Source organism: Giraffa tippelskirchi, chromosome 4 (assembly GCF_054371585.1).
Source record: "Giraffa tippelskirchi isolate mGirTip1 chromosome 4, T2T-mGirTip1v1.2.pri, whole genome shotgun sequence".
Classification (NCBI taxonomy): Eukaryota; Metazoa; Chordata; class Mammalia; order Artiodactyla; family Giraffidae; genus Giraffa; species Giraffa tippelskirchi.
Window position 1 is genome coordinate 103,594,704 of NC_137278.1, and position 24,661 is coordinate 103,619,364.

Genomic DNA, 24,661 nt, shown 5'->3' on the forward strand with positions numbered 1-24,661 from the left:
GCATATCTGAGATTATTGACATTTCTTCCGGCAATCTTGATTCCAGCTTGTGCTTCATCCAGCCCAGCGTTTCTCATGATGTACTCTGCATATAAGTTAAATAAGCAGGGTGACAATATACAGCCTTGACGTACTCCTTTTCCTATTTGGAACCAGTCTGTTGTTCCATGCCCAGTTCTAACTGTTGCTTCCTGACTTGCATACAGATAGAACAAAAATTAAAAAAAAAAAAGAAAGAAAGAAAAAATAAATAGGCTCAGCTCTAGCATTAGAGAATTGAGGTTGAGAAATCTTGGATAGATTCTCAGGGTTTTGGCTTTTTGTTGCCAAATAATTAATTACGTTCTGAACAAAGGCTGGAACAGGCTAGAGAGTGGGTCATAAGTCTGCTAAACCCTTATTATAGGCTTATAATATTGAGAAAGGGCTTCCCTGGTGGCTTTGTGGTAAAGAATCTGCCTGCCAAGCAGGAGGCATGCATTCAATCTTGGGGTCAAGAAGATCTCCTGGCAAAGGAAATGACATCCAACTCTAGCATTCTCCCTTTGGAAACCCCATGGACAGGGGAGCCTGGAGGCTGCAGTCTATGGGTTCACAAAAAGAGTCAGATACGACTTGGTGGCTAAACATAGCAATGTTGAGAGAAGAAGCCAACATCCAACTGATCTACAACTGATCTAGAGTATTCTTACCTAGCTCATTTGTCACTCAAAAGAATGGTAAAGTGAAAAGATCACATCATTTAGAAATACAAAAATTGGGTTCAAGTCCTAACTCTCAGTAGGCTTTCCTGATAGCTCAGTTGGTAAAGAATCTGCCTGCAATGCAGAAGACCCCGGTTCGATTCCTGGATCAGGAAGAACCCCTGGAGAAGGGATAGGCTGTCCACTCTGGTATTCTTGGGCTTCCCTTGTGGCTCAGCTGGTGAAGAATCTGCCTGCAATGTGGGAGACCTGGGTTCCATACCTGGGTTGGGAAGATCCCCTAGAGAAGGGAATGTCTACCCACTCCAGTAAGCTATTTAGTTAAGTCAACAGACTTAAAACACTATCTATGTTTTTCTCATCTGCACAACATAGGTAATAATAATAACATCTATTTTATTCACTTCTGAAAGTTGGAGGAACCTTTAAAGAAAACATGTAAGTCAAAAGACTTGGCAAAATACACCAAATACAGTCCTACAGAAACTTCTGCATTCTCTAAAAAGATTATACTGTATACTTTTAATGATCAACCTATTCAAGTCTTACTACGGGATATGGGAAACTTTCCCATAATAAACAGATTAATTAAATATAAAGTCTTCCTTTTCCATGATGCCTAAAACAGAGAGCTTTCTAAACTGGACTCCAAGTAGACTAGAAGAACATACAGGTTACATTGACATTCACTTTGTTTCCTGGGATTTCATCATCTCAGTATATAACAGGCAAAATGATAAGTACTCTTCATTGCCTCACCTGAAAAACATAGAGATTGGTAGGTGATCTCCAAAAATCTTTCCAGTCAAGAGTTTTTAGGATGTCTATATTATTCCAAAGGAGCAATAATTCAAGGCAATGTTTCCCAGGATTACAGTTGGGGTGTAGGGAAAGAAATTTATACCATCTGTAAGCTTGCTGTAGTTTTCAACACATTACCCATAAAAAAAAAAGTCTTTGTAGTGAACATCCTAACAACAAACACACTCCAAGGAGATCCTGAACCCAATAATCTTCTTATCATAAATTACAGTTTCCTGCTCATATTTTTGGAGAACTATCATCCACAGTGGTCAACCACCAACTGTCAATATTCTAACCAACAATTGAGCCAGGATAAAAAAAAATGTCAGTGTATTTGTTCTTGTCTCAGATATTACAGCTGAATTCAGTACATTCAAAAATTCCATTCACATAATTGACTTTGTGTGTGAGTATGTGTTTTCTTCATATTAAGGCCTCTGAATTAGGTGAAATTCTTATTAATTGTCTTCAGACATATAAAATTGCCTAACTGACTCCAAATAGGCAAAACTCAAAGCAATCGACTCGTTTTTTTCCAACTTTGACTACTTCATCGGAAAGGAACTTGTAATAAATCTAGTCCAAATTAATCTGTTACATATCAGTCCAAAATAATTACCCAAGCCCAGCTCAAACTCAGTTCAGTTGACCAATTCTTTTATCTCTGTGATGTTTACACAAATCTTATCACAATCAGCACTCAGGGTTTGGCTTGAAGGCTGCCAAAAGAATAATAATTTTTTTTAAGGTAAAAATTCATATTTGACTCCACTTTTACCAGCTCAAGAGTGCAAAAAAGAACCTTCAGGATATATGACTAGATGCTGCCTTTTGTTTTGTTGATTAAAAACCATTTAACTTGTAAAAGAGTCTTTCTGCTCTGTTCAGACTACCTTAGAGGTATGTATCCCTGTTAACAGCCATAGCTATGGCCACTTTTTGGCATGGTAAAAATAAAAGTATCAGGTGGGGCATCTCCAATCCATCAACCTTAGGGAGCGTTTCAATTCATGTAAATTCATGAGTTTGGGCCTATTCCTCACTTAAGCCAGATATACTTTAGGATTCATGTCTTTCAGATTTGGAAAAGGTAATAAGAATCATATACAGAGTACCATCCCTAGGGAAGTCAGGAAACACACAATCAGTTATATGATTATGACTTCAGTGAAATACATGAATAGCCACACTCAGTATAATAAAGACTATTAATAGCTTCATGTCAATTCAGGACAAGTTTTGTAATAAAATGAATTATGAAAACAACTCATTTTCAAGAATTTTTTGGATTTGGAAATTGGGACTCATGATCGTGGACCTGTAGTGGGATTAGGATTTGAGTGTAAGAAAGGAACAAGGAAAGAAAAATCAGTTTGTTTTAGTGTCTTCCTGTCTAGGAAAGAAAAGACCTCTCCATTTTCAATAGTTAAAAGAATCTTTTGAGGGTTGATCCTCTCTAACTGAGACCTCAGCTTCTCACCTTCAAAAGGATCCTTGCAAGTAGATAGAAAGCATCTGTGCTTCCAACGTAGACCCTACACTAATTTACTGCCTCCAAACTCCATCCAATTTCTTTTGTAATGTTCACAGTTTCAGAAGACAGCTCTGCTCAGGCCTGAAATAGCAGCTCACCTGGCTCCATTTATCCCCCTTTCTTATTAAGGACAACGTAACCTAAAACCTTTATCTTCAACCTTTAAAGATTTCACACAGGCCATTTGGGGAATTTATTGTCATCTTACAGAGACTTGTCTTTTTCATTCAGCGTAGCCTACTACAAAAGCCAGCTCAGTACCTGTCAGCCATCTGGTCTCTGTGTACATACCAGGCCAAAATTTCCAGGTTTCCTTCTTTGAGTTTGCTCTGTAGAAGACGAATCCGATTAGGTGGAAAATAATGCTGGAAGATTTACAAGCCATTATTCTGAGCACAGATGACATTTTCTTTAATAAGTGTTCCCAGTCTAAATAAGCTTTGAACTTCAGATCTGTCTGGGTGCTGGGGTTTGTTTGCAAGTCTTGTAGTCAACATGACGACACCTTTGACTGAGACCCATATATTTTTAATCAGCAAAGCTGTAGTGTGTGAAATCAGATTCAAATGGCCCTTCCTTTTCCATGTCAGAAATTTCCAGGAACCTAACCTAGTGATTCTAGGGCAGAACAAATAAAATTAAACCAAAGTTTATTGTATCATTACAGTCAGCATCTACTAGTGACTTGAAATCTAGCAAATTCTTGTAACAATAAATAAAGAAATATTTATTTTTTGAGATTATGTAGGGTTATATGATGGTGATAGATGGGGAGAGTTTAGGTTCTGATCAAGCCATGTTATTAATTTATTAACAGTTATTATTTCCTCCTGGTCACTGTTTCTCATTTCTACCTGTATATCAGTGTTGGGGTCCTTTAATGGACCGGAACCTGGTGGTATGGAGTCGACGATAAGAAAGTAAAGGAAAGAGGCTGATATTCCCTGGTTTACGCAGAAAGCCAATAAAATCCTAGACAAAGGATTTGCGCCGTTTACGTAGGCACAGGGCGCCCTCTCGAGGAGGTCTTGAAAGCCTGTGCAGGTAAGTAAACACAGTGAGCCTCTGCACGCCAGAGAACTAGCCTGAAGGAGAGAGAGAGAGAGAGAGATAAAGAAAGACACGAACCTGGAATGGTGTTCCACTTCACACATGACAATATACATGTTTCAATGCTATTCTCCCAGAATGTCCCACCCGCACCTTCTCCCTCAGAGTCCATAAGACTGTTCTATGCATCTGTGTCTCTTATTCTGTCTCGCATATAGGGTTATCATTACCATCTTTCAAATTCCATATATATGCATTAGTATACTGTATTGGTGTTTTTCTTTCTGGCTTACTTCACTCTGTATAATGGGCTCCAGTTTCATCCATCTCAATAGAACTGATTCAAATGTATTCTTTTTAATGGCTGAGTAATATTCCATAGTGTGTATGTACCACAGCTTCCTTATCCATTCATCTTCTGATGGACATCTAGGTTGCTTCCATGTCCTGGCTATTGCAAACAGTGCTGCGATATCCATTCCAGGTTCGATGCATGGGACAGGTGCTCAGGGCTGGGGCAGTGGGATGGCCCAGGGGGATGGGATGGGGAGGGGGGTTGGAGGGGGCTTCAGGATGGGGGGCGCATGTGGACCCATGGCTGGTTCATGTCGGTGTGTGGCAAAAACCACTACAATATTGTAAAGTAGTTAGCCCCAAACTAAAATAAATAAATTTATTAAAAAAAAAAAATAACCAACAAGTACTACTGTATATCACAGGGATCTACACTCAAAATTTTGTAATATCCTATAAGGGAAAAGAATTTGAATAAATATATAATACATGTACAAAAAAAATTTTAATTCAATTAAAAAAAAAAAAAGAAAGACACGGGGACCCATGGAAAAATGGAAAAATGTAGATGGAAAAATGGAATTTATTCAACATAATGTGGGCATATATACACTGTCTTACAAGATAGCTTTTTCAGCAAAGATAAGGATCAAAAATCTTACAAATCATCCAGGAAACATGAGGCTAGAATCCATCTCAAAGAGAGGGGGTTGTAAATAATCACTTCCCATATCAAAAAGGAAGAAGGTTGTAAATAGTTACTTTTCACCTTATGGAAAAGCTAAGGAAGGAAATGTATGCATTCCTCAATCCCTGGGAGAGGTTTGCCATCTCCTCTTAAATCTTGAATATTCAAGAATTAATAAGGGACATAGGAATCATGACAGATCAGAAAACAGCACACAGGAAGCCTCCTGCCAAATGCTTCCTGACATCAGTATCATTGGAGAAACTCTAAAAAATATCAATGCCTCACTCCACAACAGAAAGTAAACCAGGCAGTCTAGGTATGGGTTTCAGAAGTTTTCACTTTTTAAAGTTTTCTTGGTGATTCAAATGTGTTGCCAATTTTGATAACAGCTACTCTGAACCATTCGTTCATTCAATTACTCAACAATTGTGTATTGACTACCAACTATGCCCTGGGACTATTCTAGCACTGGAGACTTGGAGGAAAAAAAAAGGCTGGAGGACTCTCATCAAAGGTCACAGCTGATGTTTGTACAGCGTGCAGGACCCAGGTCATATAGAACCTTAAGGAACTTTGGATTTTATTCAAGGTGCAATGGAAAGCCATGGATGGGGTGGGAGGGGAGAGGGTTAAGCACAGAAGTGACATGATCTGATTTATATTTTCAAAAGATCACTTTGGCCACCCCCTTGGAGAATATGATTAAAATGATGAGGTTTGAGGACAAAACAAACCATGAGTTCAGGGAACATGACAATAGAAACTATTAGACACTTGCTTTTATTATTGCCTTTGTCTCAGACCAACAGAGTGGTATGCCGGTTGTTTTAGAGTTATCATTCCTCTGGGCCACGTTTACATGAATTACTCCAGCACTAGCCCATTCAGTGAGCTCCCAGTATTTGCAGGAGACTACACATGACTTCCTCAGCTACTAGACAGAACTCACTTTCAGAGCACAGCTCACATTTCTCATCTTGATTGTGCATGACTGACTGCTTCCCAGCCCAAGCTTTCACTCAAGTAATAGGAGGATAAAAAGAATCTAAAAGATAACTCTCCCCAGCTGAGGCTTTATATGCTCATAGCCTGACGATTTCTCCTTGCCAAATATTGTTCAGATTATATGTTCATTAAATGATGTCACAGCAGCAGCATCTTTCTAATTTTTGCCAAATGGAGTTAAATGTTTACTCCATTATACTACATCCTTAAAAGCACTTTAAATTTTAATTATTTAAAATAAATGCTTAAAATATCTATTATTGTGATCATAAGAAGAGTAAGCCTCCTGCCTAGCTTGATTCTATTTTCATCCTAATTATATAGAATGCTAATTAAGCAAAATATCCATACAAACTGATTTTAGCTGGCTGCCCAGTGAGTATATATTTACTTAACATTTATTTACTATTTTTATCATTCATTAATGTATGCTTTAACTTATGAATAAGTAAGAAGAAAGTCAATATGTTATGGAATGTGAGCATGTCTTCCAGCCCCAAAATACCTCCTTTTAAGCATGATGCCAATAACACTAACTATTCGTTTGTCTGGGTCTCAGTCAAGTACTCATTCCACTTTGTAGAGTTCCCAGCTTTCTTTTCTGACACCTTAAAAGACAAAAAATAACAGTCAATTAAAAGCAAAAAATGTACATAAGGCTAAAACAGCAGACACAAGCTCTAAGTGTACAGGTGTACAGCTACAGGGTAAAGAGAATAGTGGGGGAAAGGGCATTGGAGAAAGTGTTCTGAAAGAGAATGTAGAGCAGTGCAGATGAATGAGATTTCCAACAGAAGAATGAGATTTCTGATTTCACAATTATGTCCAAGAGGATCCCTATAGTCTTGCATTTCCGTTGTGAGTCAGAGCATAATGTTTCAATTCTTAAAAATATTAGCTTGTCTTTTCATCTGACGCCACCCATTGATAAGACTACTAAGGGAATTAATGGAATTATTATTATTTCCTGAGCTTTTTATCCCCTCTCAAAGGGTCAAGTTCCTAGAGGATGGTAATAAATGGACCATGATAGAGCAGTTTGTGGAAATTTTTACTTGACCTGTAACTTAGCTTTATAAATAATTCTAAACAGTCATAAAATGACTATGTTTGAGGGATAATTGTTCATTGAGGTAGCAAATAAACTCCATGCAATTCAGCAAGAATATAATATCTAAAAATGACTTTCATTTAAAATTAAAATTTCATTTTTGTATGCTTGGCTAATTCTATAACTTTATATTTTTAGAAAATATACACTTTGCATATTTTAAAGGAAGAGGAAAAAATATTTACTTTAGTGATTCAGGATTTTTAATTTTATTTTTTATGAGACAACATAGGGAGAGGACCCAGGGAAAGAATTATTGAATTGGAAGATAAATCTAAGATTTTATAGTATAGCTCAGAGAGTTAAAAGCAGGGAGCTATAAGAGATTCAGTTATGTGGAAGCTATGCTGAGAAGGCTATATATATATATACATATATATATGTATGTATATATGTAGACACACATAAAATAACAATCATAGAAGAAAGATGATTTGATAATTTAATATCTGAAGCAGGACATATTACAGTGTGAGATGAAAGAGGCAAGGAGAAAATTAAAATTGTAATCTTTAAACATGTATTTATTAACCTATAAACTGAAGTGAAGTGAAAGTTGCTCAGTCGTATCCGACTGTTTGTGACCCCATAGACTATGCAGTCCATGGAATCCTCCAGACCAGAATACTGGAGTGGACAGCCTTTCCCTTCTCCAGGGGAACTTCCCAACCCAGGAATTGAATCCAGTCTCCCACACTGCAGGTGGATTCTTTACCAGCTGAGCCACATGGGAAGCCCAAAACTGGTTTCCCTTTAGTTATTGATCTACAAAATAGTTCTATTTAGTGTATTTTCAAAAATAAAACTCTTTTTAAAAATTAAATAACACATAATATAGAAAAAATACACAGTGTGAAACCATCTTAAAAAGTCAAAAGAACATACCTTTGAGGGGATATGTTCAGAGAACTCTCATTCTAATTCTTTTACCTCCACTTCCCTTCCATGCTCCCTCTATGGGCAATCATTTTCATTAATTTCTATTTTATCCTTTGGTCTCCTTTTCCACAAATGAGTGAATATGTATACATATCCCTATATCTCTTTATTTCTTATACACAGAAGTATGATATTGCAATACACATTGATTTTCCCTTAACAAGATAGCCTGGAAATCAATTCATAGCCAGGAATCAGCTCACAGAGATCTTCTTCATTCTTTCCTTACAACTGCATAGTACTTCATAAGTGGACCATAGTTTATTTAACCCATCTCCTTTATTTGGACCCCCAGTCTTTTGCTATTGCAAATAACACCAACGCATAAGCTTTGTGCATACCGTTTCACATTTGTGAGTGTGGAACTACAAGGTAATTCCTAAATGTTGAGACTACAAGATCAAAGGTTAATCAGAGATGTAGCTTTGTCAGATATTTCTAAATTCCCATCTGCAGAGGTTAGACATTTTTGCAAGCCTACAACATTATATAAAAGGGCCTATTTTTTTAGTGCTGCCAACAAAACACATCATTAAAGTTTTCAGATATTTGTCAACCTGCAAGGTGAGGAATGATTTCTTAGAGCAGTTTAATTTATAGTTCTCTTATTTTCAGTTATTTATTTTTCTTTTTCTATAAAGTGTCTTCATGTTTTTGCCAACTTTTCTATTGGATGCTTGATCTTTTTCCTCTTGATTGTAAGTAGCTCTTTACATATAATGGAAATTAGCACTTTTCAGTTCAGTTCAGCCGCTCAGTCGTGTCCGACTCTTTGTGACCCCATGGACTGCTGCACGCCAGGCCTCCCTGTCCATCACCAATTCCCGAAGTCCACTCAAACTCATGTCCATTGAGTCGGTGATGCCATCCAACCATCTCTTCCTCTGTCATTCACTTCTCCTCCTGCCCTCAATCTTTCCCAGCATCAGGGTCTTTTCAAATGAGTCAGTCCTTCACATCAGGTGGCCAAAGTATTGCAGTTTCAGCTTCAACATCAGTCCTTCCAATGAACACTCGGGACTGATCTCCTTTAGGAGGGGCTGGTTAGATCTCCTTGTCTCTTGCAAGATCTCCTTGTCTCTTGCAAGGTCTCCTTGCAAGACTCTCAAGAGTCTTCTCCAACACCACAGTTCAAAAGCATCAATTCTTCAGCGCTCAGCTTTCTTTATAGTCCAACTCTCTCATCCATACGCGACTACTGGAAAAACCATAGCCTTGACTAGATGGGCCTTTGTTGACAGAGTAATGTCTCTGCTTTTTAATATGCTGTCTAGGTTGGTCATAACTTCCTTCCAAGGACTAAGCGTCTTTTAATTTCATGGCTGCAGTCACCATCTGCAGTGATTTTGGAGCCCCCCAAAATTAAGTCTGCCACTGTTTCCACTGTTTCCCCATCTATTGGCCATGAAGTGATGGGACCGGATGCCATGATCTTAGTTTTCTGAATGTTGAGCTTTAAGCCAACTTTTTCACTCCCCTCTTTCACTTTCATCAAGAGGCTCTTAAGTTCTTCTTCACTTTCTGCCGTAAGGTTGGTGTCATCTGCATATCTGAGGTTATTGATATTTCTCCCAGCAATAGCACTTTAAAGTTGTAAATATTTTCTCCAACTTATTCTTCATCTTTTGACTTTAATAGTGGCTCCCTTTTTTATACTACTTCTTACATAGACAACAGTATGGGTATATCTCAGGCCAAAATTTTTTACTTTCATGTAATTAGATGTATTACAGATGCTTCTGTATTTTATGAAATAGTTTTTAAAAATTTCTTTACTTCTAGATTATTAAAGAATGGAATGCTTCTTTTGCTGTTTATGCTTTCTTGTTTAAGATTCACTTAGAATTATTATGGTATAGTGTGAAGTGAAGATATAGTTTTATTCTTTATCAAGTGTTGTCCAATTGCTCCAACATAATTTACTAAAACTCATTTTTTCCCATAGTGGTTTGAGATGCCACCTTTACCATAAACTAGTCAGATGAACTTCAGGGTGTTTATGGAATTTCTATTCTATTTGTGTCATAATATCAGTTGTTTTAATTATTACTCTTCATTTTGCTGCATACTTATTTTTTGCATATGAATTTTAGACTAATTCATCTAGCTTCAAAAAAGTGTTTTTTGATATTTGTATTCAGATTGCATTAAATGTGCATACTAATGAGGTAATTGACATAATTATGATATTGAATCTTCTACTCCAAGAACAAGAGTTATCTAATTTTTCAAGCCTTATTTGTATTTTTTAAGCATTTTCAAGTTTTCTTTATACAGATTTTAAACATTTCATGTGAAATTTATCCTTAAGTATTTTATCTTTTTTGTTTCTATTATAAATGCAATCTTTCACTCTATCTTTTAACCACATTTGCTATTGTTGTTGTTTAGTTTCTAAGTCGTATCCATCTCTTTTGCAATCCCATGGACTGTGGCCTGCCAGGCTTCTCTGTCTGTGGGATTTCCCAGGCAAGAATACTTGAGTAGGTTGCCATTTGCTTCTCTAGGGTATCTTCCTCATCCAGGGATCAAACCCATGTCTCCTGCATTACAGGAGGTGGATTCTGTACCACTGAGCCACCTGGGAAGCCCCTTTAACCACATATTGTTTGTTAATATGAAGACTAATGGTTTCTCTATTCTCACATTTTATAGTCTGTTTCCTCTGCAAATATGTTATGAGTATGTTAGCTTTGGCATTGATTTTCTTGAGTTTCTTCATTAAGTAAGATATTGAACTGAGGGAACCAGCTAAGGGAATATCAACAGATTTCTATTTTATTATGTTCTGTTTTTTTTTAGGAAAGGGCATTTAACTTTACTCAAGGTATTTTTTGGTGTCTATGGAGATAATTATATGATTTTTCTCATTATTCCCTTTGTATATTAAATATTTGTACACTATATACATTCATGTGTAGATTTATGTGTGTGTGTGTTTCATTAACTTGATCAAAAGCACACACATACACACACAAAGGAACTGACCAAATTAAATATCAAAGTCGGATCTGTCCGAATCAAAAACTAACAGAAAACCTTTCCCTCTCCAGATGGGAAAGAAAGTGGTGATTACAGGCAGCTACATTTCCGAGCATAAAACTTTATTTTAAAAAGTAGCTGTAAAAATTATTAAATAAAATTAATAAATAATATATGCTTTTTGATAAATAATTTTGTATGTATACAATGGAAAAGTATAAAGCAATGAAAAGTAATCATCTACAACTACACTAAAAAGTGTGACGAAATTTCATAAACATAATATGGAGTGATAAAAGACGGACACAAATTAGTATATACTGATAAATTCCATTTATATCAAGTACAAAAAAGGGAAAGATGAAGTATGCTGTTAGAAGTCACTAACAGCATCACCTTCAGGTTGATGACTCAAAAGGAGCAAAGAGGGGGCTTCTGAATTAATGGGAGTGGTGGAGTAAAGTTCTGTGTCCCAATCTGAGTACTAGGGTGTTCAGTTTCTGAAAATTCTTTGAGCTGTACACTTACTGATTTTTTGGCTAACAAAGTACTTAAAAGAGCAATGAATAATTATTATATAATTTCTTTGGGCTAGAAATTGGCAAAAGGCTTAGCTAGATAGTTCTGGTTCAGGATCTCTCATCAAGAAAGTTAAGCTTGAACGCAATAGTCATCTAAAGGCTGGATGGGGCTGAGGGATCTGCTTCTAAGAAGGTTCACGCACAGACTGTTGGTGAGAGGCCTCAGTTCCTCACCAACAGATGTCTCCAGAGGGATGCTTGAGTGTCCTCACAATCTAGCACCTGGCTTCTTCCAGATAGTTCAAGGGCAAAGAGGAAGCCACAATGCTTTTTACAATCTGCTTCCGGAAGTCACACACTATCACTTCTACAGCTTTTTATTCATTAGAGTGAGTCACTACATCCCCACAATCAAGGGGAGCACAATTGGACTTTACATTTGGAGAAAGGAGTAGTAGAGAATTTGTAGACTTGCTTTATAAACCTCACATTTGTAGGGACTTTGGGAAGGTCATATAGACACTGCCATATTTAAAGTGGATAACCAACAAGGAACTACTGTGTAGCCCTATGCTCAGTGGATCTCTGCTCAATGTCATGAGGCAGCCTGGATGGGAGGGGAGTTTGGGGGAGAATGGATACATGTATATGTATGGCTGAGTCCCTTCATTGTTCACCTGAAACTACCACAACATTGTTAATCGGCTATACTCCAATACAAAATAAAAAGTTTAAAGTTTGGGGGAAAAAAAAACTTACACTTGTAGGTTTTTTTAAAAAAAAAAATATACCATTCTTTGAGTAGATGGTAAAACAATACAATTTTAAAATAAATACTCTTTCAACTTATACAAGGCTGTATGTCAATTATATCTCAATAAAACTGGAAACAAAGGCTTTAAACCTAAAAAATAAATAAAATTTTTAAATAAATAAAAAGTTTCTTTCAAATGAGCACTGTTATGGAGAAGTGTTTCTTCCCCATATCTGATATTTCTTTCATATTTAGGGACCCTTGTTAGTTTAACTCTGGAGGGCTCTCTGCATGCCATCCCCAGCCTCTCTTCAACATCAAGCTATCCTACTGCCATCCCCTCTGCAGAGATGGTAGAGTGATTCATATGGTGGTAAATTAGAAAATAATACACTGGGCCTCCTTGGCTTAACTCCTCCTTTTCCTCTTTAGAAGCCAACATTCATCTCAGCTTACTTCATGGCTGGATTTTAGTTTGGGAAATGTTATCTCAAACCCAACTTTTGGTGTATGTGCTTTGAACACTGAGAAATAAAACTGGGAGTAGAATTTATAGACCCAAATGACACATTAAAAGTTTTCTTGTAAGGCTTGGATTCATGGGCCATGGATTTGAATGTGTGGGGAGGGAATGCTCCTTTGGCAGTTCATAAAACCCTACTTACAGTATGCTAAGAGGGTTTTTACTATGGCATGACTGGAATTTAACTGCTGCAGCTTGACCTTGGCAAGGTGGGTACCACTTTTGGCAATATTGTCCACAGGTTAGTGGCTGTTTCATAGAGGCAGGACAAGTCTTTGGACCATGGAGGCCTCAGCAAAGGCACGGGGTGGTAGGACCTGGCGTGGCCTGAGGAGGTGCAGTGCAGATCTCAGGAAAGATGTTTGCCATCAGCCCATCCTAAGCCAGATGGTGGAGGTTTTATAACACAGGCTGCTGTGCTTACTCCACAGGTACACCTGAGACAAAGATTCAAGTCTAAAGAGAAGACAGTCATTTCATGGTAGACAGTAGAAGAACAGAATAATGTTTGCTGCTTCCTTCATTATTATTTATTTATTTTTCACTCTGCGGGGTCTTCCTTGCTGCAGGGATTTTCTCCAGTTGTGGCTATTCTCTAGTTGTGGTACATGGGCTTCTCATTGTGGTTGTTTCTCTTGTTGTGGTGCACAGGCCTCAGAGCACACGGGCTTCAGTGGTTGTGGGGTGTGGGCTCATTAGTTGCAGCTCCCAGGCCCTAGAGCACAGATTCAATAGCTGTGGTACAAAGGCTTAGTTGCTCTGAGGCATGTGGGATCTTCCTGGGCCAGGGATCGAACCCGCGTCCCCTGAATTGTCAGGTGGATTCTTTACCCCTGAGCCACCAGGGGTGCCCTGCTTGCTGCTTTCAATGCAAGGTTTCTTAAGTTCTTTACATGCTACCGAACACTAAGGAGATCATAGCTATGAATTATTAGAGCCACTCTGTAGGAAGGCAGTCATTCCACACTAGACAATAGAAGACACAATAATGTTTGATCAGCTACCCTGACTTTCACTCTGAAATAAGGCTGAGATGGAACCCACTGAAAAACTAATGTTGAATTTATAAAGCTTATCCACAGGCTCAAGAGCAGAAAATATTTAGAAGTTACTGGGCATATTTCAAGGTGACATTTAGGAGTTACTGGGCATATTGTAGGTGGATACAGGTACTCTGATGGAAACATGTTTGACAAAATTTTTGGAATTCAACAACACACAAAAAAGATACTGAGCAACTAACTTTCACTTTCCCTGGTGGTCTAGTGGTTAAGAATTCACCTTCCAATGTAGGGGACACAGGTTTGCTCTCTGGTCAGGTAACTAAGGTCGCCACAGGATACGGAGCAACTGAGCCCACCTTCTAGAGCCTGTAGTCCACAACCCAAAAACCCCTGTCCTTCAGTGAAGAGCCCTTGTGCCTCAACTAAGACCTGACACAGCTGAGTATATAAATAAATAAAATTTTTTTAAAAAAGGTACTTGGAGCAGAAACTGGTTCTCACTGAATTCCTCTAAGGACATGATTTTCAACTGCACTGCACATCAGTTAATTCAAAATCTCAAGGGATTGGAGCCAGCCATTGGTACTGAGATATCAGCTTGGAATCAAGTATGCAAAGTGCCTAGCCTCTAACCTGACAAATAGCTGGTGTCTACTAGATAGATGATGGTGCCTGTCCCAGTTTCCACCTCTGCATAATGTGGTCTTTCCTTTTCCTAGGATGATTGGGTAAGTTTCCAAAAGAATTTTAATTATTTTACCAACATTTTTTTCACAACAGGTAATTCAACACTTCAGTTTAATCCAACCACCTCAGAAAAGCTTATTTGAATAACTATTTTTCTTTGGAGACTTAGCAGTCTTGTAATCCCAGCACCATTCTTTCTTTTTCCCCTTTCCCCTTTCTCAGTTGTTCAACTAGGACACACATTACTACCATTTAACCATAAAGATATAGGATAATCATATATAAGAGTAATCTGAGCATAAGGCAATAGCATGTCTGCTTTATGTGTCTTGAATATTTCTGTTTCCAAGATATTTTTAGACTTTTTATGGCTGGATGCTGCCCAGGAAAGTTGGTTATTCCATCAGAAATTTGCTCTTTCTATCTAAGGATTTTTAGATCTTTAGATCTTTGGAAAGTACTTTCCAAAATCCAGAATTTTAACCAATGGGGGGTAATTAATGAGGATAAAAATGGTACTGGGATTTTAGCCAGCATTGCACAAAGCCAGGCCCACAGCCTGACGGCTCCAGCTTCCAGACCCATGAGTCTGTGCTTTTCCCAGGTCACGTAGTCTTCACATCTTTATGTTCATTATACACATTTGATACTCATTTTAATTCTTAGTACTTATTTGGCTTAGTTTTCTTGACTTGCCTATCTCTAGATAAGGCTATGAAAAAAAGAGGTTCGATTGCTAATTATTACAGCTTCCAGGTATGAACTTATTAATGATTTCTTGCATGTTTATGACATTCCTAACCATTTCTGTTTCAAATGTTACTGTGACCCTAACCTGTTTTCCAAAATTGCAATTTCTTCAGAGAACAACATGTTTTGTTGGAATCACTTGAAATAATGTCACAAATTACTCTCGGAGGTATCGTGAGCCAGGTGCAACGTCATGCTCATCTCGGTTTGCTATTGCTCTTGGCTTTGCCACAACAGAAGCTCAGATCATATTAAATAGACACAACTTCTTCAGGTCTCACCTTACCAGCAAAGCTGACTGAGGTTTCTCTCCATGCATCCATGATGCATGCTGTTTAACATCACGATGGGCCCTGGATTACATCCCTTTTCATTCACCGTCTGTCATTTCATGCAGCTCGATTCCTGGCCTATTATTCCTTCCTTGTTTTCTTGGTTCTGTAACTTAACATGATCACTGGATAGCAGTCTTAGAAAAAGAGTCTGAGCAAATGTATCATTCTGTGGAGGAGCTGGTGTCAAAATCCATTTCAAAAATTCAAATCTTTGAAGATGAATTCCATGATGGCTTCAAACTTTCTTTGAAGTGTAAAAAAGCTTCATAATCAAAACCAAAACTTGGTAAGTGAGTATTTAATGATAATGCTAGGTCTACTTATTCTTATAATGATGATATTATAGCTACTAACACTTATTGAGTAGTTACTGTAGCATACGTTCTAAATATTTTGTATGCATTGATTGCCTCATTTAATCTCACAATAGCCATCTCCTTGGTTTTCAGATGAGGCACAGAGAAAGTAAGTAACATGTTCAAAATAACTCAACGAATAGACATTGAAGCCATGATTGGAACTTGGACATACCTGATGCCAGATTCTATAGTTCTTAATCACCATCCATTGTTATAAGAAAGAGGAGATCAAAGTGATCAACTAAACAAACTCTTCTCAGGACAGAGGACAAGATATTTTAATCTCCAGGTATCTTTTGGAATCAAGTTAATTGGTTGTAAGTCATAGGATCTGTCAACTTTCATTTACGTATATGGCAACTTTATTGTTTTTAAAAATGCAAACAAACTGTATCTTATTCTTTCATTTAATAAACATTAGTTACATAAGCATCCATCAGGAGGTACCATGCTATGTGTGGGTAAGGCATAAAGTTAAAAGATACATTTATTGCCTCAGTTGTTCCCTATAAGATAAAAGTAGCAGGCACAGAAACAGAACATTGAAATACAGAATGATAAATGTTATGATGGGGGTGTTCACAAAGCATAAGGCTGAAGGAAAGGAGACCACTTCATTTGAGTTTGTGGTAATATGTCAACATACTCTGATGGTCAGTTGTTACCCTCAGCAATGTAAATACTCTGGAAAGAATCTAAAACTCTGTTTCTTAAACAAATCAGTTTTCCAAGAGATATACTATAGTGTTGTAATTTAAGAATGTACACTGTGGAACCAGGGTAGCTGGATTTGAATCCTGGCTCCATTAATTTTAAGCAACTTACTAAACCTCCTTGAGGTTCAGTTTCCTTATCTATAAAATGAGGATAATAATTTTAATAATGGAATTGTGAGAATTGAATGAGTTTTTAATAATATATGTGAATTCTTTAGAGCAGCAGCCCCCAACCTTTCTGGCACAAGGGACTGGTTTCATGGGAAACACTTTTTCCAGGGACCAGGTTGGGGCATGGTTTCAGGATGATTCAAGTGCATTACATTTATTGTGCACTTTATTTCTATTATTATTATTACATTAGCTCCACCTCAGGTCATCAGGCACTAGATCCCAGAGATTGGGGACACTTGCCTTAGAGCATTACCTAACATATAATAAGCACTATATTATTAACTGTTTTTATTATAATTATAAATAAAATTGATAAATATCAAAATCTTTATAAAGTAAGATGGATAATTTTCTTCAAATGGACAGGTGCTATTACTGACAATATATACTTCAGTTCAGTTCAGCTCAGTCATGTCCGACTCTTTGCGACCCCAGGAACTGCAGCACACCAGGCCTCCCTATCCATCACCAACTCCTGAAGCCTACTCAAACTCATGTCCTTTGAGTCGGTGATGTCATCCAACCATCTCATCCTCTGTCATCCCCTTCTCCTCCCGCCTTCAATCTTTCCCAGCATCAGGGTCTTTTCCAATGTATTGGTTCTTCACATCAGGTGGCCAAAGTATTGGAATTTCAGCTTCAACATCAGTCCTTCCAATGAATATTCAGGACTGATTTCCTTTAAGATGGACTGGTTGGATCTCCTTGCAGTCCAAGGGACTCTCAAGAGTCTTCTCCAACACCACAGTTCAAAAGCATCAATTCTTCAGCACTCAGCTTTCTTTATAGTCCAACTCTCATATCCATACATGACTACTGGAAAAAGTATAGCTTTGACTAAATGGACCTTTGATGGTAAAGTAACGTCTCTGCTTTTTAATATTGAGCCTCTAGTATAATCTAGGTACCTTGCCAGGGTCTGGGGAACAAATTCAACTCTGGAACTTGGGAATACTCAATAAGCTTATAATAAAAAGAAGGCAAAAAAACTAGGTAAGTGATATATAAATATAATGTGCAATGGGAAAAGGCAGATGAATGGAAAAGTTAATTCAGTCCTGATAGATCCAGAAATGCTTCACTGACATTTGAGCCAGACCTTGGAAGGAATCTGTGGGCTTCCATGATAGCTCAGTGGTAAAGAATCTGCCTGCAATGCAGAAGACCCCGGTTCAATTCCTGGGTCAAGAAGTTGCACTGGAGAAGGGAAAGGCTACCCACTCCAATATTCTTGGGCTTCCCTTGTGGCTCAGCTGGTAAAGAATTTGCCTGCAATGTGGGAGACCTGGGTTCGATCCTTGGGTTAGGATGATCCTCTAGAGAAGGGAAAGGCTACCCACTCCAGTATTCTGGCCTGGAGAATTCCATGGACTGTATAGTCCATGGAATTGCAAAGAGTTGGACATGACTGAGCCACTTTCACTTCACTTCACTTTGGAAGGAATCCAACCAAAGGGTACTGAGGTCATTCCAGGATTAGGGAGCAGCATGGCAAAGAAATGAAAGGATAACAGAAGAAGAAAGTTGAAAGCTTATGGGCTTGCTAATGGAGCAGTGTCTGGAGATGAGCAGGGAAAAAGGGAATTAGTTTTTACCAAAAGACTTGTAGTCATGTCCAAACTAGGGAGAGTGTAATGGAACATGATAACATCCGCATTTTAGGAATATTATTCCTGTGGCACAATGGGGAACGTATTTGAAGACAGTAAAAGGTAGAAAAATTCATCTGCAATGATCTTAGAGAGAAATGATGGTGACTTGAACCAGGGCCATGACTAAGGAAAGAGGAAGGGAGAAGACAGAATAAAAGTATCAACAAGGCAGAGGGACCAATTAGACATGGTAGATAAAGAGATGCACTGCAGAATGTCTAGAAGCAACCCTGTCTTCTGCCCACTAGATGCCAGTAACACTCCCCTTCTACCTCAGTTGGGACAGCCAAAAAATGTCTTCAGGCATTTATGCCCTGAGGGGAAAATGGCCCCCAGTTAAGAACAACTGTTCTAAAGTCCTCTCTGTCTCTAAAACACAATGAATATTTATTGAAACAGAAAAAAAACAGGAAACTTTGTGTAATTCCACATGAAAATTTTTAATCTTAGTTATCAGTTCAGTTCAGTTGCTCAGTCGTGTCCGACTCTTTGCGACCCCATGAATTGCAGCACGCCTGGCCTCTCTGTTCATCACCAACTCCCAGAGTCTACCCAAACCCATGTCCATCGAGTCGGTGATGCCATCCAACCATCTCATCCTCTGTCGTCCCCTTCTCCTCCTGCACCCAATCCTACCCAGCATTAGGGTCTTTTCCAATGAGTCAACACTTCACATGAGGTGGCCAAAGTACTGGAGTTTCAGCTTCAACATCAGACCTTCCAATGAACACCCAGGATTGATCTCTTTTAGGATGGATTGATTGGATCTCCTTGCAGTCCAAGGGACTCTCAAGACTCTTCTCCAACACCACAGTTCAAAAGCATCAATTCTTCGGCGCTCAGTTTTCTTCACCATCCAACTCACACATCCATACATGACCACTGGAAAAACCATAGCCTTGACTAGATGGACTTTTGTTGGCAAAGTAATATGCTTTTAAATATGCTATCTAGGTTGGCCATAACCTTCCTTCCAAGGAGTAAGCATCTTTTAATTTCATGGCTGCAATCACCATCAGCAGTGATTCTGGAGCCCAAAAAAATAAAGTCTGACACGGTTTCCACTGTTTCCCCATCTATTTCCCATGAAGTGATGGGACCAGATGCCATGATCTTAGCTTTCTGAATGTTGAGCTTTAAGCCAACTTTTTCACTCTCCTCTTTCACTTTCATCAAGAGGCTCTTCAGTTCTTCTTCACTTTCTGCCATGAGGATGGTGTCATCCGCATATCTGAGGTTACTGATAGTTCTCCCAGCAATCTTGATTCCAGCTTGTGTTTCTTCCAGCCCAGCGTTTCTTATGATGTACTCTGCATATAAGTTAAATAAGCAGGGTGACAATATACAGCCTTGACGTACTCCTTTTCCTATTTGGAACCAGTCTATTGTTCCACGTCCAGTTCTAACTGTTGCTTCCTGACCTGCATACAGGTTTCTCAAGAGACAGGTCAGATGGTCTGGTATTCCCATCTCTTTCAGAATTTTCCACGGTTTATTGTGATCCACACAGTCAAAGGCTTTGGCATAGTCTATAAAGCAGAAATAGATGTTTTTCTGGAACTCTCTTGCTTTTTTGATGATCCAGTGGATATTGGCAATTTGATCTCTGGTTCCTCTGCCTTTTCTAAAACCAGCTTGAACATCTGGAAGTTCACGGTTCACGTATTGCTGAAGCCTGGCTTGGAGAATTTTGAGCATTACTTTACTAGCATGTGAGATGAGTGCAATTGTGCGGTAGTTTGAGCATTCTTTGGCATTGCCTTTCTTTGGGATTGGAACGAAAACTGACGTTTCCACAATTCTCATACCCTTATTCAAAAAGTTCAGCACCCATGTGCTTGCTTTTTAAATCTCCTATTGCTATGGCAGTCTTCTCAGTCCAATCCTTGCCTTGCAAAGATTAGGCTTGTATCAGTGGAAACTACAATTCCCAGGCTCCCTTGCTTTCTGGCTTTGCGGTGAGGTCAGCCAATGGAAGACACTGGCAGAAGACTAGAGAGAGGAAGAGGAAAGAAACCAGGGCACTTCCCTCTTTCTCTGTTCTGATAACAGCTGCTGAGTCACCTTCATGTCTCCTACTCCTACCAGACAGTTCTTTTCCTGTGTCCCTGCCATGGTTCCATCTTCCACCAGGTGGCCCAAGATTCAGGCTTCTGGTTACAATTTCTCCATCCCTCTAGGTCTACAAGTGGTAGCAATATCCTACTGTTCTTAATCTCTGGTTTGCCTTGCCATCCCATTTGACTTCTTACTTCTTCTATCACCCACTTGTGCAAGCAGTTGCTATGCACTAAATTGTATGCCCCTCCAACCCCAAATTCGTATGTTTGTACCCTTACCCTCAGTGTGGCTGTATTTGTAATAACAAAGTAATTAAGGTTAAATGGGGGCTTCCCAGGTGGCACTAGTGGTAAAAAACCTGCCTGCCAATGCAAGAGACATAAGAGAAACAGTTCTGAACCCTGGATTGGGAAGATCCCCTGGAGTAGGAAATTGTAATCCATTCCAGAATGCTTGCTGGAGAAACCCATGGACAGAGGAGCCTGGCAAGCTACAGTCCATGGGGTTGCAAAAAGTCAGACACGACTGGAGCACCTTAATGTGCATGCACAATGTTAAATGAGATCGTAAAAGTGAAGCCAAAATCTGATAGGATTAGTGCCCTTCGATGATGAGACATTAGAGAGCGCACTCTCTCTTGCTGTCATGTGAGAAAAAGTAAACAGGTGGCCGATTGCAAGCTAGAAGAGAGCTCTCACCAGGAACCACATCTGCCAAGAATTTGATCTTGAGCTTCCAGAATTGTGAGACTATTAATTTCTGCTGTTTAAGTCACTCAGTCTATGATATTTTGTTGTGGCAGCCCAAGTTAACTAAAACAGCAGTTCCCATATTATGTGACTATTTCCATTGTTTGAAATAGCTGTGCCTACCCTGACTGACACAGTTCTTTGTATTGTTGATACCACAAAATATTTACCATAACTATCTTAATATGTATCTAACTATGCAAAAGGTATATTCATTTCCTAGTCTATTTCTTCCAAAAACACTGTAAGGTAGGGCAAAATAATATAACATGAGGAGCACAAGTTTTGAGACACTTAGTCTGAACCACTACTCTTCCATTTATCAGCTGCATAACCCAAGAAAAGTAGTTAATCTCATTAGGCCCTGGTATCCTCCTCTGTAAAATGGGTCTGATAGTAATATTATTACTGAAAGTGGGATCTTGCTGCTCACCATTCAAAAGCCAATAAAGAGGCCAGGTTTGTGGAAAGGGAAGTTTACTTTATTTTGAATGACAGCAACTGGGGTAAGGGGAGGGGCAGATGTCTGTCCAAAGACCAACTCCCTCCCACCAACAAGGAAAGGGTAAGAGCTTTTATATACAGAGGGCGGGAACTACATTCAGAAACAGCACAGTCAGCTCTGACAGTCATCTTTAAATCAGTCATCAGTGGTCTGACCAGCATCATCTTGATTATTTTAGATACAGTTAATCCTTAGTTCCAGCATCTGTTTTTTTCCATTTCTTGAGTCCAGTTCTTGCAATTGTGGGGGCTTATGTCATGGCTGGGGCTTCCCCAGTGGCTCAGCGGTAAAGAATCTGCCTGCAATGTAGGAGCCACAGGAGACGCAGGTTCAATCCCTGGGTCAGGAAGATTCCCTAGAGGAGGGCATGGCAACCCACTCTAATATTCTTGCCTGGAGAACGCTATGAACAGAGGAGCCTGTAGGCAGGCTACAGTCCATAGGGTCTCAAAGAGTTGGACGCAACTGAAGTGACTGAGCACACAGCACATGTCATGGCTATAGTCTGGTCATCATGCAGTTAGCTTCTTCCACCTGGTGGGGGTTTCAGTATCCAAAGACAGCTCACAGGATATGGCTTAGAATATTATCTCTAGCCCTTGAAAAGGAACTAAAGTTCCTTGACTTTGCTTTGTGACTACATTATTATTATTTGGACTCCTTTGACTGTTTTCCTTTGTTTACACATGTTCTCATTTCTCTGATTAAACTTATTCTTTGACTAAAGTTTTCCACAGACAAAAGGTAGGCAGAAGAGATGGGGGCCCTGATCCATTTCAGTACTAACCTAAGAAAATTGTTCTCAGATTATATGAGTTTCTCTATGCTAAGTACTTAGAATATTTTTAGGTGTATAATAAGCTCTCAATAAAACTACGTATTATTTTTAGGGGCTTCCTAGGTGGCGCTAGTGGTAAAGAACCCTTCTGCCAATGCAGGAGACATAAGAGTTGTGAATTCGATCCTGGCTTGGGAAGATTATTTTTAGCTACAATTTATTGAGTGCCTACTATGTGCCAAGCACTGGGATAGATACTAGGGACATAAAGACAAATAAGAAACAATCAATGCCTTCAAGGAGCTGCAGTATATTCACAAAGGCAAACACATTAACAGGTAGGTAATTATAATAAAATATGACACATTTTTTAATAGAAATACAATAGGAAAGCCAAATAGAGCATGATCTACCAACACGGTTTGAGAGACAATTGCCAAGGTTTGAATCCCAGTTCTGCCAGTTCCTAATGGTCTGGCTCTGGGAAAATTATCTAACTACTGTAAGAATATTTCCTTACCTACAAAATAAGGATGGTAATAGCATATACTTCATATGGATGTGGTGAGAAGAAACAGATAATAAAAGTAGGTTTTGGTATGTATATTTTTCCTGGGAAATGGCTTGCTCAGAGGAGAGTTACAATTGTCATCAATAGGGAAGCAAACAATTGGGCTGCCTAACCCAGGCCAGGGCTCTGCCAAGATCCTACATCTTGCAGGCTACGCTGGTCTACTTCATCTACTTCCTCATCCTCCTCCTCAGAAGAGGAGACTAAATCTATCATATTTTCCCACTATGAGGATAGATTAGTATAGCCACTTATAAAATTTCTTGACAGACTCTATGAAATCTAATTACAGTATTTGTATGCAAAGCAATTCCACTCCTGCATGTCTACCTAGAAATGAATACATATATGTACCAAAAGATGTAAAAGAATGTTTGTGCTGTGCTTAGTCACTCAGTTGTGTCTGACTCTTTGAAACCGCATGGACTGTAGCCTGCCAGGCTCCTCTGTCCATGATGATACTCTAGACAAGAATACTGGAGTGGGTTGCCATGCCCTCTTCCAGGGGACTTTCCCAACCCAGGAATCAAACACAGGTCTCCTGCATTGCAGACAGATTCTTTATGGTCTGAGTCACCAGGGAAGCCCAAGAATACTGGAGTGGGTAGCCTATCCCTTCTCCAAGGGAACTTCCCAACCCAGGGATTGAACTGGGGTCTCCTGCATCACAGGCAGTTTCTTTGCCAGCTGAGCTACCAGGGAAGCCCCAAAGGAATGTTTATAGCACCTTATATGAATATATCACAGTGTATTTATCCATCCTCATGTTCACAGTGTATGGCATTGGGTTTGCTTCAGATTTGGTGAATAGCACCGTTACTCACAATAGCACCAAACTGGAAGCAAACCCAATGCCCATCAACAAGAGGACAGATGAATACACTGTGATATATTCATATATCATGAGAAACTACATAGCACTGAAAGGTTGTTGTTGAACCACGAAAGACGCAGGGACTCTTGGCCTCCAGGGGAGAAGAATTCAATCCAGGGCCAGTGACAAGGCTTGATCACTCAGAACTTTTGTGTAATAAAGTTTTATTAAAGTATAACAAAGATATAGAAAACTTCTGACATCAGAAGAGGGCAGAAAGAGTGCCCCCCTGCTAGTCTTTAGCCACATGTTATATAGCTACTAGCAGGTTGTTAATTACAGAAAGGAGATATCTCAAAACTCAGAGTGGCACCAAGCTCCTCACCCACAACATGAATTTTGAGATAACATTGGCACCAGGTGAGTCATCCCGGGCCATAAAACAATTGACATGAATCTTGAAGAAAGGCAGATTTCCAAGTAAATATAGAGTTTCATTAACATAGATTAGGAGAACAATGTATGAGTAAAACGTACTGGTTTGTTAAGTCGGTTCTGAGTCTTAGGCGGAACCAACTCGAAGACAGAGTCTAA

General features: G+C 38.9%; 1 protein-coding gene across 1 annotated transcript in view; it reads right to left on the bottom strand.

Moving 5' to 3' along the window:
* Window positions 1-6,437: 6,437 nt before the first annotated feature.
* TSPAN8 (tetraspanin 8) overlaps window positions 6,438-24,661 on the bottom strand; it is an 89,444-nt gene continuing 71,220 nt past the window's right edge. The window contains exon 9 of the mRNA XM_081483976.1: window positions 6,438-6,690. Within this exon, the coding sequence (XP_081340102.1) occupies window positions 6,619-6,690 (72 nt within the window). The 3' untranslated portion in view covers window positions 6,438-6,618. The remainder of the gene's footprint in view (window positions 6,691-24,661) is intronic.